This window comes from Sinohyriopsis cumingii, chromosome 7 (assembly GCF_028554795.1).
Source record: "Sinohyriopsis cumingii isolate HCF-2022 chromosome 7, ASM2855479v2, whole genome shotgun sequence".
Taxonomy (NCBI): domain Eukaryota; kingdom Metazoa; phylum Mollusca; class Bivalvia; order Unionida; family Unionidae; genus Sinohyriopsis; species Sinohyriopsis cumingii.
Genome location: NC_142967.1, coordinates 28,703,173 through 28,719,778, shown reverse-complemented (window position 1 = coordinate 28,719,778; position 16,606 = coordinate 28,703,173). Strand labels below are relative to the sequence as shown.

Genomic DNA, 16,606 nt, shown 5'->3' with positions numbered 1-16,606 from the left:
GATGCCAGATTATGAAGGCTAGACTGTAAACATACAAAATCATTCACATTAAACTGTGCTCAGGTTTGCCTTGGAAGGCAAGATTTAAAAATGGTCATCCAATTAAAGAACATAATGTGCAAAATAGAAATATGGATATCGTTTAACTTTGCAAAGAATACAATTGTGCAGAATCAATTGTCGTATAAAGCAAATTAAAATATAGTTTACATTTGTTTACATCAGTAACAATAAGCTGTAACAGTTTGCACAAAATATTCAACTTTAAAAATGTTTTATCAATCCAATGAGAAGATTTACACCTTTCATTAATGTACATTTAGGCAACTACTCACATGTAATTGGTTGGTGTTCAAGATGAAAAAAAAAGGATAACCCAGATTAAACCATCAACATGGGCTGTTACAACATACATTTGCATATATCAGTAGCAGTCAACACCTCAACATGGGATGTTACAGAATGCCCTCATGTATATCAATAGCAGTCAACACCATCAACCTTGACTACATCACAGCATACCCCATGTATATCAATAACAGTCAACACCATCAACCTTGACTGTGTTACAGCATACCCCATGTATATCAATAACAGTCAACACCATCAACCTTGACTACATCACAGCATACCCCATGTATATCAATAACAGTCAACACCATCAACCTTGACTGTGTTACAGCATACCTTTGCATATATCAATAGCAGTCTGGAAAACCCGGGAATGTCAAGGTGCAGAGAAGAAGGAAAAAAAAACATTACATGACAGCATATAGAGAATACACAATCTGATATACTTGCACATTGTTGATGTAACATAACTGTGCCATAAGAGTTTTTAATTCTATGATAGCATATATGGCATTTGATATACAGCGAAGATTAGCTTGTGGATCTTTTCAAGTCCTGGTGAGAGTGTTGTTGGTTTCATGCAGAAGTGTGCCTGCTTGTAACCTTCCACCCATATAGCTGGAGTTGTGTGACCTCTAAGAAACTGTATCCATTATGATGAAACATCTGTGGAGGGAGATAGTCCTCACTTATAAAAGATGTGGGGACACATTACATCAACATTGTAAGGTGGATAATATTTAATATAAACATTTATGTACATTGTCAAATGTGAAGGCTGCTAGGAAACAACTGTCGACTGTCAGCTGTTTCTTAGCAGAAACCATACCATATTTTTGGATTTTGTTTTAGAGTAATGGGAAAATGATGAAAACTATTTCCTCTTTAGAGGAAAGAAAACTTATTTTGAGATCTAATGAGTTGAGTATAGAACTAGTAGATCTATGTTCAAACTATATCTTGGATGTTGGAAGAAAAACAAACAAACTTTGATTAGACATCTCATAGCTGCCTGATAAAACAAGTCCTTTTATTCTGATGGTTAAAGGTATGTCATAATACAAATTTTTGTCTTCTTTCTTTTCTTGCAGTGACCTGAGTAACAACCAGATTGTCAACATTGCTGGAGATGCATTTTCTGGATTGTCTTCTCTCAATACATTGTGAGTACTGTATTATGCCCAGTAGGCCCTGACACTAGCTCATATGGAGCCAATTTGTTTTCTATGGGGCTCTTTTTATAGTTGTGACTACTGCATAACACCCAGTAGGCCATAATCCTAACTTAGAATGAATCTGATTACTTCCTCCAGGAATTATATTATGGCTTTGAGTACTATATTACATACACCTTTGAAGGCCCTGGCACTGGCTTATTTGGAACCTGAGTACTATATTACATACACATAGAAGGCCCTGGCAATGGCTTATTTGGAACCTGAGGGCTTTTATTATGGCTTTGAGTACTTTATTAAACCCAAGAAGCCATGGCAATAGCTTATATCAAGCCCAACTGTATTACACCTAGAAGGTCCTGAAACTAGCTTATATGGAACCTGATAAAAAAAAATTCAGAGCTTTTATTGTGGTTGTGAGTACTGTATTAGACTGAAGAAGCTCTGACACAAGCTTATATGCAGCCTGATTACTTTCTTCATTATGGTTGTGAGTACTGTATTGCTGGTACATCCAGAAGTGCCTGAAACCAGCCTGACTACTTTCTCCAGTATGGTTATGAATACTGTATTACATCTAGAAGTCCCTGAAACCAGCCTGACTACTTTCTCCATTATGGTTGTGAATACTGTTTTACATCCAGAAGTCCCTGAAACCAGCCTGACTACTTTCTTCATTATGGTTGTGAATACTGTATTACGTCTAGAAGTCCCTGAAACCAGCCTGACTACTTTCTCCATTATGGTTGTGAATACTGTATAACATCTAGAATACTTGAAACCAGCCTGACTACTTTCTCCAGTATGGTTATGAATACTGTATTACATCTATAAGTCCCTGAAACCAGCCTGACTACTTTCTCCATTATGGTTGTGAATACTGTATTACATCCAGAAGTCCCTGAAACCAGCCTGACTACTTTCTTCATTATGGTTGAGAATACTGTATTACATCTATAAGTCCCTGAAACCAGCCTGATTACTTTCTCCATTATTGTTGTGAATACTGTATTACATCCAGAAGTCCCTGAAACCAGCCTGACTACTTTCTCCAGTGTTTTTATTATACGCAGATGATGATTTACAGATTTCTAAATATATATCCAACACGACCAAAGTTTGATTTTTGGGATTTAAACCATGGTAGAAGGCATATATACTGCATTATAAATTGACTGTTTAAGTATGGGATAAGGTTTTAAAGAATCATTTTTGAGTACAGAAGGCATTTTACAGACCTTCTGTTGATAAGAGTGTGTGTGTGTGATTTGGACTTTTACATAGCTTTAACAATTTTTCAGTCATGTCACTATGATGTCTGCAGTGTGGCAGTTTATAGTGATGTCTAACACTGGGGTATCATACCGCAGACATGTAGCATGATGTCCTACCCAGTCACATTATCCTGACACCAGGTTGACCAGTCCTAACACTAACCTCTTAATGCTGAGCGCTAAGTGTGGCAGCTGTTAGTACCATTTGTAAAAGTCTTTAGTATGACTCAACCGGGGTTCAAACTCATGACCTCCCGCATCCGAGGTGAACACTCTAACCAATAGGCCACTGGGGTGGTCTTTTTGCTAAGAAGTTGTTTGTCTATTTGTCATGACCAAGAACAGTATATAAACATGAATTGACATAACCAAGAACAGTAGATAAAGATGAATTGTCAAGAACAAGCACAGTAGATAATGATAAATTCAATGTAATAACAGTACTTTTCTTGCTTGAAATCTATTACAAATATTTACTTGATTTAATCATAAATTGTTATTTCAAAATTTGAAGAAATGTTGAACATGTAAACAATGCAGAGAATTCATCTACATAAGCAGATAAAAGGGCATGGAACTTCCTGTAAGGATGAATGCTTATGAACTCATAGAGTATTTAACTTTTAGATTATTTTTAAAAAGCAGTATATTTTTACATAGCTAACTATTCTTTGTTGAATTCCAAAGTAATTTTTGTTACATAGAAGAGTATGGGGAAGAAAGCAATGTCATTGTTCATAAAAGTTACTATGTTATTAATTTTATAAGTGCATTTTAAATTTTCCATTTTCATTATTTAATAAGAGAAGTTGTAACCTCTTTGTCTGATTTCTTGTCCCTCACAGACTTCTTAAGGCTGCTGTAGAGTATGGCAAAATGTGATGTCATATTCATGATGTAATAATAAAATGATCAAACTGCTTACAGCCGTGCAGCAAGTATTATTTGTACAAAAGCAAACTATGTTAAATTTACACACTAATAGCTTTTGTTTGCCATATGGCAGACAAGGTTATACATTCCCATACAAAGTTACCTTTACAGGTCAGTCACTCGGGCTAGTGAACATTAGTCATAGAGTAAATTTGTATTGACTGCTTTTCAGTGTGATGTCTTTGTGGTTAGAAGGACTTGAAAGGTAGATAAGATATAATTTAATGCTTTAGCAGCGTAAACAATATGTGAATTAGTCTTGAAAGATTTAACCAGCAGGGATTGGAGTACATCTATGTAGTAAAATTCTCCACTAAAAAAATCACAAAAGCACTGTTGTAGTTCAGTAAGTGTCTATTGTAAAATAACTCATCAAAAAGGTGGTGGCAATAGAGAAGAGACTTAATCCAAGTGACATACTGACTAAAAAAACATACTGCTTCCATGTAATGCAATGGTTCCCAACACCCAGTTCATGGTCCAAATCAGGGTGGTGGGGACATTCTGGAGGGTAACCAGAAATTGTTTTGAGGGTAGCAAAACTTATTAAAATGTGGAAAAGGGTTTGTTAGGCTCCCAGCCAAAAAATGTTGGGAACCACTGACATAATGCATAGCCCTTACATCATCAGGCTTCCAACAGAAAGATAAGTTTGCATGTAATGAGTTTAACAGCACATCAGCACAATCTTGGCTATATAGTTCTAAATAAAGTTTGGTATATCCAGAAAGGCATATAGTACAAAATAAAAGCAAAATAAATGGTCAAGTCCTTTAAGTGCAAAATTCAGTGGTTTTTTTAAAAAAAATTTGTCTTATATAAACTGCACTGTCTTAAAATACCCAAGTCCTTCTTAGCTGCAAAGTGATTAAGGCATGCATCCCATGGCAAATAGTTGACTTATTAGTTGTCTCCCCTGTTAGATGTCGCATCAGAGATATTCTATGTCCAAGCACATGACAGTAGGAGGGAGTCTAGAGAAGGATGACTGGACCATGAACTTGAAGCAATAATAATAAATTGTAACATCAGGTCTGAATTACATTAAATTCTGCACATTGTAAGTTTTTGTTTCTTTTCCTAAAATGTTCTCATACTTCAAACAAATCTTGGAGTTGCCATTATAGACGTTTTCCATGAAGTAAATGGTAGTCAGCAGCACTTTAAAAAATCATGGCCTGCCTTGATTTAGCTTTTCATTTCAGCTGAAAGTGTCCAAAAGTTTCACAGGCATCAAAGGGTTTAGTTGAATAAAATTTGTTCTTCACCTAATAAAACTGTTAAAACTATATTTAGTTGCCATTTTGGTCCATTCCATATAAATACAAACATATTGTTTTTACACTGGTGCGGACTTCATAACATGAAAAGAACATAGGAGTCCATAAGCAGTGGACGTAACTGCAAAAACATAAGAAGAGATACTAGTAATTAGTTTTCATCCTAACACCAGACAGTTTTTAAAATGTTGTAAAAAAATGTAATGAAAATGTGAGCCAAAAAACCACTAAATAGCTTCACATCTTTGTTTAGTAGCATTCAGCAATACAATTAATATATGCTTGTAGCTATATATATGATCTTTGCAGACACTAGTTACAGGAGAAAAAAAATCTAACTTTAAAATTTTTATTGCAGGGTGATGTATGGTAACAAGCTGACTGAACTCCCTCCTGGAATATTTAGAGGCCTGTCTTCTCTTCAGCTCTTGTAAGTAATCCTTTCTATGCATCTGATTTTTTTCATCATAAATTGTTATTCAGTTTTCATCTATAATCTATTCTGTCTGGAATCTAATGTCTTTCTCTGACTCAAAAATCTGATCTTTGTGTTATATAGAATATACTTGAACCTTTTTGTTTCAAATTTTGTTAAAAATTGATGACTGGTTTTGTAAAAGGAGACTTTCTCAAAAATTGAAATAGTCATATTAATAATCACAATAAAACAATAGTACTACTATAAATACTGATGTTTTAGATGGTTTCCTAGAGAAATTAAATGTTTGCTTCCAATAGTTCAGAAGAAAAGAAAGATCAAACATCATTTATAAATCAAATGTTTCAATAATAATGATCAGAAATGCTTGAATATGCTTCTTTGTATTTCCTTCATATGTAAGTAACAGTTTCTACAGGCAAAAATGCATTCCAGTCTAATGGTGTGGATTTCAATATATTTCTTGAAGAGAAAGAAACTGTTTTTTATTATATCAATCATTCCATTTTTAATGTAGATACAATTTCATATCTCAGTATTGATGTAGATACAATTTCATATAGCTCAAACAACTTATTTGATTATATAAAAACAACATGTGCTAGTGTGTGCATATAATCATAACCTTCATAGAGACATGACTTTACTGACAGTGTATGAGAACTTTTCACCCTGTGTAAAACTCATGCAACTTCATAGTTATTTACTGGCATTTGATGCTGATTAATTGCATGTCATATGATATTTAATTAAACAGAATAGAATTTATCCATAAATGATCATTTGAAATATCTCTCCACTTGTATGCAAGGTTGACTCAAGAAATTCAAGGTCTGCAATGAATGGGAAAATGTTTTACCTTGTTATGTGCCTTTGTGTTTAAATGCCATGGGAAAATGTTTTACTTGGTTATTTGTATTTCTGCTTAAATAACAAGAATGGGAAAATGTTTTACTTGGTTTTGTATCTTTGTGCTTAAAGATATTTGAAAAGTACATTAATTTTTGGCAATCATTCAGTGTGGGCTAAATTACAACACTTTATAAATTATGCATGTATGTATGTGTTTATGTGTGTGTACAGAATAAACTGTAATTGAAAGGATACATTATTGCCCAACAGAAAGTGTTTAAATATAAAACTTATGTCAGTGAACAAAAAACAATCGATAAAGCAAAATAATGTACCCAGTGATAAGCCCCAAACTCATTTGCACTTGTACAAATGTACCCAGTGATAAACCCAAAACTCATATGCACCTGTACAAATGTATCCAGTGATAAACCCAAAACTCATGTGCACTTGTACAAATGTACCCAGTGATAAACCCAAAACTCATGTGCACTTGTACAAATGTATCCAGTGATAAACCCAAAACTTATATGCACTTGTACAAATGTACCCAGTGATAAACCCAAAACTTATATGCACTTGTACAAATGTATCCAGTGATAAACCCAAAACTTATGTGTACTTGTACAAATGTATCCAGTAATAAACCCAAAACTCATGTGCACTTGTACAAATGTATCCAGTGATAAACCCAAAACTTATGTGCACTTGTACAAATGTATCCAGTGATAAACCCAAAACTTATATGCACTTGTACAAATGTACCCAGTGATAAACCCAAAACTTATGTGCACTTGTACAAATGTACCCAGTGATAAACCCAAAACTTATATACACTTGTACAAATGTACCCAGTGAAAAACCCAAAACTCATGTGCACTTGTACAAATGTACCCAGTGATAAACCCAAAACTCATAGGCACATGTACAAATGTTTCCATTGATAAGACTCATCTGCACATGTACAAATGTACCCAGTGATAAACCCAAAACTTATCTGCACTTGTACAAATGTACCCAGTGATAAACCCAAAACTCATGTGCACTTGTACAAATGTACCTAGTGATAAACCCAAAACTTATGTGCACTTGTACAAATGTACCTAGTGATAAACCCAAAACGTATGTGCACTTGTACAAATGTACCTATGATAAATCCAAAACTTATGTGCACTTGTACAAATGTACCCAGTGATAAACCCAAAACTTATGTGCACTTGTACAAATGTACCCAGTGATAAACCCAAAACTCATGTGCACTTGTACAAATGTACCTAGTGATAAACCCAAACTTATGTGCACTTGTACAAATGTATCCAGTGATAAACACAAAACTTATGTGCACTTGTACAAATGTATCCAGTGATAAACCCAAAACTTATATGCACTTGTACAAATGTATCCAGTGATAAACCCAAAACTTATGTGCATATATACTATGTTCTTAGCATAGATTTTGCTTGAAATTAAAAATCTAGGTCTGATTTAGAGATCATGTGACAAATGTACATCTGTTCTGAGATCATGGTATAAATATACTGTACATATTACTAATATCTTTCATTTTTTTACACCTATTGTTATTTGGGAGTTTTGGTGGGATGGAAAGAAGAATGTTTATGTGAATTAAAATATTTATTATTTTTTAACTGATTCTGAAGTATTATAGTTGCAAATCAGAAAAGGAATACAATGTTGCCCACATAAAATGAAAGAAACTTTGAATATGAGAAATTGATGATGTTCAGAAAATTAGAAAATAAATGACAAAAAAAAAGGTTTCAAGTTTCCTTACTTACTGACATGGTGTTTTAATATATAGACTCTACAATGGTGAGCTCAAATTTCAAAATGCAGTATAAATGCAGAGTTGGTTAGCTCTTGAAATATTTCATGGGGTTGCTATCACCCCACAACAATAACATTGTAAAAAAAAAGTCTTCATAAGTACTTTCGAAACTTTAGAAGTAGCTACCACACCCAAATTGTCATTTCAGATTATCTCTCAAAGTAAATTATTTTTGAAGAGTTTCAGTAATTGCTTGAATAAAGGTAAATAAATTTGAATAATTACCCAATATTAAATGCTATCAGCTTTCCACAACTTTCCCCAAATGTGATAAATGTTTGATTAGAAGAGATGAACTAAAGATAGTCTTTTTTCCCCTTGATAGGGACAGAACCACTTTAAGCCCAAATTCTGTGAAATAATTTTACCAACCATTTACTTAAATGCTTTTAAAAGTAATGACTTCTGTTATTAAAAACCCTGTTTGCTTGCAAAAGATTAAATGTTGTACATGTACTCAAAAGATTAAATGTTGTACATGTACTCAAAAGATTAAATGCTGTACATGTACTCAAAAGATTAAATGCTATACATGTACTCAAAAGATTAACTGCTGTACATGTACTCAAAAGATTAAATGCTCTACATGTACTCAAAAGATTAAAAGCTGTACATGTACTCAAAAGATTAAGTGCTGTACATGTACTCAAAAGATTAAAAGCTGTACATGTACTCAAAAGATTAAGTGCTGTACATGTACTCAAAAGATTAAATGCTGTACATGTACTCAAATGATTAAATGCTGTACATGTACTCAAAAGATTAAGTGCTGTACATGTACTCAAAAGATTAAATGCTGTACATGTACTGAAAACAGTTTGCCATTAGGGTTTAGATCTAATGATTTAGTACCCTTCTTGAGCTTCACATGCAACAATCACCTGTTATCTTTGTCAGTAATTATCTGTTATCTTTGTCACTATTTATCTAGAACTCTTTGTCAGTAATTATCTAGAACTCTTTGTCAGTAATTATCTAGAACTCTTTGTCACTAATTATCTAGAACTCTTTGTCAGTAATTGTCTAGAACTCTTTGTACTGTTGCATATTCTGGGAAGGTAAATAAGACCCACTTCTAAATCCTTAGAATTTTTCCATTTACATTTGTTCAAGAATAAAAAAGAAAATTTATTTGATTTAAACAGTTTAGATTATAGCTGTGTTTATTTTCATGGCTCATGTGTAGTGTTTATGAACATGATTTGGTTTGGTGTATTTCAGTTTTTGACTCAGTATGGATAGTGTGTTTTGATTTTTGACTCATTATGGGTAGTGTGTTTTGATTTTTGACTCGGTATGGGTGGTGTGTTGTGTTTTTGGGCTCAGCAACACAAGTAGGTTGTTTAGAAATGGGGTCATTGGAGTGAAGCAAGGACACACCTTGGTAACCGACCCAGGTTGATCCATTGGTAGGATTTGAACTTGCATTCGTTTGTCCAAGAGTATGGCACTCTAACCACTGAGTCATTATAATTCCTTAGAACGTGAATATGATGTTGCAAATAGAATATAAATTGTATTTTCAGTTTAATTTATTTCCATTTTGTTTTTTGTGTCCAAATTGTAATTAAGTTAATTTGTAAAATCCATAGTTTCATCTCTGAAAACTCATTCTAGGGTGAGAGGTTAGGTGGAGGGGATAGGTACTTATTTCTTGGTACTTTTAACTGATTGTTTAACTTGAAATACTAATGCAACCCTAAAGCAGTACTGCTGTTTGATTTTCCAAGAAAGTTTTACAGTGTTTATTCTTTCAGTTTTCTTAGCTTTATTAAAAATAATATGTAAATTAATAATCTTGTATTTTCACTTAAGAATGTGGAAATGGTCAGAGCATATGGAATGTTTTTACCTATTAAAAACAAAACTCAAACATTCTTACTTTTTATATTTGATCTTAAAGATTCAAATTTTATTTCTTAAAATGTTGTCTTTCCTTACAGGCTGCTGAATGCCAACAAAATCTCCTGTGTCCCTCTGGATACATTTGAGGATCTCCATAACCTGAACCTGCTGTAAGTGGACACCTGATATATGTGGACTTTCACCATATATTTATATTATTTTATTCTTCTTCATGTGACTATGCCAGTTGTTGCTTCCTGGTATTTACCTGTATTATATAATACCTTGCAGCCAGCAGGTGGTGGTCCTTAACTTGGTCAGAGGTGTAAAGGTTTTTTTTCTTCTGATCACTATAACATACTTCACTTAGTAGTTATTCAGTATGTAATTTGTTTGATCCATTGTTTTACATAGGCATCACTTAATCTTATTTAGTGTTTGATACCCACCATTTAATCTGACTTAGTTGATCTGGTGTTCGATACTTATCATTTAATCTGACTTGGTTGATCTGGTGTTTGATACCCACCATTTAATCTGACTTGGTTGATCTGGTGTTCGATACTTATCATTTAATCTGACTTGGTTGATCTGGTGTTTGATACCCACCATTTAATCTGACTTGGTTGATCTGGTATTTGATACCCACCATTTAATCTTACTTGGTTGATCTGGTGTTCGATACTTATCATTTAATCTGACTTGGTTGATCTGGTGTTTGATACCCACCATTTAATCTGACTTGGTTGATCTGATGTTTGATACCCACCATTTAATCTGACTTGGTTGATCTGGTGTTTGATACCCACCATTTAATCTTACTTGGTTGATATGGTGTTTGATACCCACCATTTAATCTTACTTGGTTGATATGGTGTTTGATACCATTCATTTTTTTCTTTTTCTTGGTTGATCTAGTGTTCAGTGCCTATCCTTTAGTCTGGTTATATGACCAAGGGAATTATGCTCTGCTGAATATTCAATACCTGGGTCTTTCTCCTTGAACAGTGTAAGCAATGGAAATGATAGCATTTTCAGTGTTGAGAATTTTATAGATATAATGCAGGATGCAGTATGTGTACCATACAAATGGGTTACTATTTGCAATAATTATCCACCTCTGGTGCATAATGAAATTATGAAACATTAAGGCTGAGAAAATGATTGTATAATCAACCAAAACATATTGAAAATCTCGGGTAATGATTTCTTTACAGGCAAGAGAGAAACTTGGTTATTAATAAGATTAGGAAGTCTAAATGTAATGATTACAGCACAGATGGAATGAATCAGGTTTTCAAATGGTAACCTAAAAGACTGGTGGAAACTAATTACAGAAATTCAAGGAAGGTAAAAAAGAAATCTTGTGAATCTTTGATTTGCAAATTATTTGGTTTGAAGCGAGGATAAAGAAAAGGCAAAGGCTTTCAATGGTTTCATCTGAAAGCTGTCAGCCATAAAAACTAAAGGTTAAGAAATTCCTGAACAGATCCTATGAGATTTACCATATCACACTAGTCTTATGAGATTTACCATATCACACTAGTCCTATGAGATTTACCATATCACACTAGTCCTCTGAGATTTACCATATCACACTAGTCCTATGAGATTTACCATATCACACTAGTCCTCTGAGATTTACCATATCACACTAGTCCTTTGAGATTTACCATATCACACTAGTCCTATGAGATTTACCATATCACACTAGTCCTATGACATTTACCATATCACACTTTTGATACCATTACTGTAATGAGGATGATGTTCATAAGGTATTAGTAGGGCTAAATCCATCTAAAACATGTGGTCCTGACTTGCTGCATCCTACATTCCTGAAAAAATTGCACAATCAACTAAATCTCCACTGTGTTGCATATTCAGTATCTCCTTGCATACTTCATTGTTTCCAGATCACTGGAAATTAGCAATCATAGTGCCTGTGCATACGAAAGGTCCCAAAATTCCAAGTCAAATTATTGTGCTATATCTCTGGCCTTTATTCAGGAGATAATGTGGTACTAGAATGAATTCCATCTGCAAAATCACACCAATATATAACAGTATGGGTTGAAAGAAAACAAGGTGAAACTTAGTCTTATATCTTCATTTTCTTTTCAAAACACCATGATATAACAAATTTTGATAGTGTCCCTCAGCATATAATGATGTTCTCACTATAACATGGTTTTATACATATCACAGTTCTTTACATAATGTGGTTCAGTAATAACACAGTCAGCTTTTCTGGACCCAACTACTGCATTATAGCAAGGAAGAAGTGTAAAATATGTTAGCTTGGTATTATTTCAAAATAACCAGGGTTTTTACCAGGTGATTTGATAAGACGTAAATTAAGAGACATTTACAATACAATTTGTTTTATTCTAGACCAAGGTGAGGAGGTTTTCTGTAATTTTAGCAAGGCTCTCGACATAGCTTGGCATCAAAGGCTGCTCTTTAAACTAAAGTGTTGTTCAATTCATATTCACAGACTTGAAAGGTTTATGTTTTTTCACTGATAGCCACACATTGATATTCTAAGATGCACTAAACTGCACCTCTGTAAATATCAATTTGTTTTAAATTCTCCCCCAGAAGTATTTGAAAAGCATAAAAGAGGGGATATCTAAGAAAACCACATATATATTTAGTACCAAGTTGGGAGAAGAAAAAAACTTGTTTCGTATGGCATGTAAATATTTCACATCCTGCCTGCCTTAACATATTCTTATGCAATTCCAAACTTGTTCTTTCTGCTAACTTGGAACACAACCTAAATATTTAAGATGTTTTGAGTTTTCCATTATTCCAGCATGATTAGACTATTTTTGGTATGTTGATACACATTTATTCAGTTGTAAAATATTGATGTCATGGCTAACATCATTATGTAATTATTGATTGTTATAAGGCTGATAAGACCTTGATACTTGATATGACTTTGATGACTGCTATCAGCATTATACCTGATATGACCTTTTTGACCTGATATGACCTTTATGACTGATAAGACCTTTGCATCTGATATGATCATTATACTTGATATGACCTTTTTGACCTGATATGACCTGTATGACTTATATGATCATTATGACTGATATGTCATTTATGACTGATATGACCTTTGTACCTGATATGATCATTATACCTGATATGGCATTTATGACTGATATGAACTTTATACCTGATATGATGTTTATGACTGATGTGACCATTTTACCTGATATGACCTTTATGGCAGGGACAACTGATAAAGATGTGCTTAGTGAGGTTGATTGACATGGTGGAACCTATGATCTTCTGGCTTATGTGCAGTGTGCATAATATTAGTGTAAACATGGTCACCATATCTCTTTCGTAAACAACAGCATTCACACTCCCATCTTTGTGCATTTGGTTTTGGGGATAATGTTGGGGGATAGTTTTAAGATTCTCACTAGCATCATGTGCACTCAGAATTTGGAATCTTAATAAAGGGGTCTTTTCTTTTTGCATGTCTGCCACAAGGTTTAGTGTATCCTGTTTATGATCTTTGCATATCCATTCATATATACATCTATCTATTTCTTGTTTCATTCTGTACAATAACTCTAGTATTTCACCATCTGCTATAAGATTAATGAATTTGTGGACAAAAGATCAAAGGTTACTATTTCTATGATTGAAAAGAAAAAAAAAAGTGGTTTCTGCATGCAGTTGTTACTTCCACACCAAAGATGTTGATCAGTCTTTGTGAATGGAATGCACTTGGGGAAATGGAGATGCATCTTGATTGTGGTGTCAAAAGGTTAAAGTTCAATGTCACTCTGGCTGAAAGAAGAAAGTTTGTGTAACTTTGTGGCAGACCTGGATTAAACTTTGTGGTTGATTTGTACTTGGATTAACGTGGAAGAATATTGATTTGTGGATCAAAAACCCAAAGGTCAAGGTCACTGCATCTGAAAATGAAAAGTGTGTGTGTGTGTGTGTGTGTTGGATTTTTAACTTAGCTTTAAGAGTTGTTCGCTTATATCTCTATGATATCTGCAATGTGTATAGTGATGACTAGCACTGGGGGTCGTGGCTCAGACATGTAGCATGATGTCCCACCCATTCATATTATCCTGACACCAGCCTGACCAGTCCTAACAGTAATCTCTTAGTGATGAATGAACACTTAGTGAGGCTGCTGTTAGTGCCATTTTTATAAATCTTTGATATGACTTGGCTTGGGTTCCAACCCACAACCTGCCACAAGCAAGGCAGATCCTCTAACCAGTAGGCTACCGGAGTGGACGAAAATGAAAAGTAGATTCTGCTAAGAAATGTCAGATCTTGATCATGTACCTCAACAAAGTCTGTATATAGTTAAGTATGGGCCTGTTGATTATGGGCCTTTTGATTTTGGTCAAAGTCTGTCTATAGCTTAGTATGGGCCTGTTGATTTTAGAAACAAATGGTCAAAGTCTGTATATAGTTTACTCTGGGCCTGTTGATTTTGGAAACAAATGGTCAAAGATCGCTGTGACCAAAAGACAAATAGCATAATAACTTCAGTTCTAGAATATGTACCTTGACCAAAGTGTGTGGTGGGTCAAAAGGTCAAGGTCATTATGAATCAAAGAAAAATGGATTTTTTGAACAATAAATATAATCTTTAGCACTGACCATGCCCTATTAGTGCCTACATAAAGGACTATTAAACATGGGACAGGTGTATAGTGTACCACTGATGGTACTATAAACATGGGACAGGTGTATAGTGTACCATTGATAGTACTATAAGCATGGGACATGTATAGTGTATTATTGATAATATTGTTCTTTTTATGATGCTTCTCTGTGGATCATCAGTGTGAGTTTTATGATTTTCCACAATACGTCTGCACACTAATTCAGTAAAACAACAGGCTTCAATAGAAATTTCTTGGTTTCTTTTGATACATTATGATGGGGGAGATACACAATTTAGCAATTCAAAGGCACTTGTAACTTGAAAAATTTCTGTACCTATTGATTACAAGGTCATCTGATTGGAAAAAAAAATGACTCATTGGCAAAAACCTGATATTGTAGTCTATATCGAGAGACATCAACAGGACTTTATCTCATCGATAAGAGGTTTTTATTACACTTGTTAATGTCAGTGAAAACACCAAGCTTTGTGACAATTTTAGAGTGCTTCTCAAGAGACTGGTTACTAAGTCATAATTTGATTTAAGAAAAATTTGAGTGGTAGGATAGAAATCTACTTGTGTATGTAATTCTTTGGTAAATAGGAGTATATTTATTTCACCCAGACAACTTATAAACAGGCCACTTCTTGTAAATCCCTTTGTTTGTTGGTCTGCATGCAGGGAAGCTCAATGTTCCTCCAAAGACAACACAAATTACATGATAATATCTTCACTTAATCATCCTGTCATTGGACAAGAAATGTTAGAGTACTGTAACCTGATTTGTATATTTTTAGGTTAAATTCGAAATTAAAATTGCCAGAATTTTTAAAAAAAAATCTGAAAGCCATATTTCAAGACTGGTTTCTTTCAGAATCTTTTTGGGGTAACTTAGGTGATGAAAATAAATGTAACCCTTTACCTTAATGCAGGTTATTTTTATGTGAGTTCTTTTTTCTATTTTAATTAAATAATGTCTTTTGCAACAAATTTTTTTGTGAATGTCATATTAAAAAGCCAATTGATCTTGGAATAATAGTCAGTGTACATTGACATGAAAGTTGTTGTTGTCGTTGTTGTTATAGGGTTTAACACCATTTTTCAGCACATGATAGGCTATACATGGTGGCCAGTATTAATGGTGGAGGAAGAACCTGGGAAAACCCCAGAAAGAGCCTCCGACCCACGAGAAGCTACTGGCAAGCTTTCTCACATGCCCACAAAATGAAAGTACAAGTGTGTGAAAAATACATAACTGTAGAAGTAAAAACCCTTGGCATCATGACAATAATATGAAACAAAAGAAGTCTAAGGACTACTAGTGTTTGGTCATTCAGTTATGTTAAATAAAAACAGCTGTTAAAAATCAGTACACAGACCCTATTATTAAGAACTAACTATAGTGAAATGTAGAAGACATAAACAGACTGTTTGTTACCTCAGGCAAAAAATGACAACCCTGAAAGTGCACAGACTTAGGACTAGACTTTAGAGTCTTGTAAATTTGTCAGCTAATGTGCTTCCATATGGCTGGATCAGTTGTTATGCTTTAAACAAAGTTTTAGATAGTCAAATATTTTAGATGTCCCAAGATTTAAAACCTCAACATATGGCAAAAAATCTTTTAGATAAGCAGCTGCCATTCTGTGGAATGAGTTACCTCATTACTTTAGAGACCAATCCAATTTTATTTTATTTAGATCATTAACTTTCCCCTGGAATGCATATCTGCAAGTGTCTGACAAGTTAGCTCTCATCTTGATAAGTAAGGCATAATCTTAGTCTTTTTTAATCTTTTAGGTTATCCTCACCTGTGAATTTTGTATACCTAAATACTAAACTGACTTTGAATTATTTTCCTTTTTAAAATGCTTTCCTTGTTAAGTCTTCTGGCCAGCTGTATTGATGTATTATAGTGTTAGTCTTGCAAATGATGTTTGTTTTTAT

The 16,606-nt window shown here is 33.9% G+C and overlaps 1 protein-coding gene across 3 annotated transcripts in view; it reads left to right on the top strand.

Annotated features, from left to right (window-relative positions):
* The window catches only part of LOC149794941 (slit homolog 2 protein-like), a 239,835-nt gene that overhangs the window by 172,942 nt on the left and 50,287 nt on the right, over positions 1–16,606 (top strand). For all 3 annotated transcript variants that reach the window (XM_089964604.1, XM_089964605.1, XM_089964603.1), the window contains 3 exons: positions 1,443–1,514; positions 5,372–5,443; positions 10,097–10,168. In XM_089964604.1, coding sequence (XP_089820730.1) covers positions 1,443–1,514; positions 5,372–5,443; positions 10,097–10,168 — 216 coding nt within the window. The remainder of the gene's footprint in view (positions 1–1,442; positions 1,515–5,371; positions 5,444–10,096; positions 10,169–16,606) is intronic.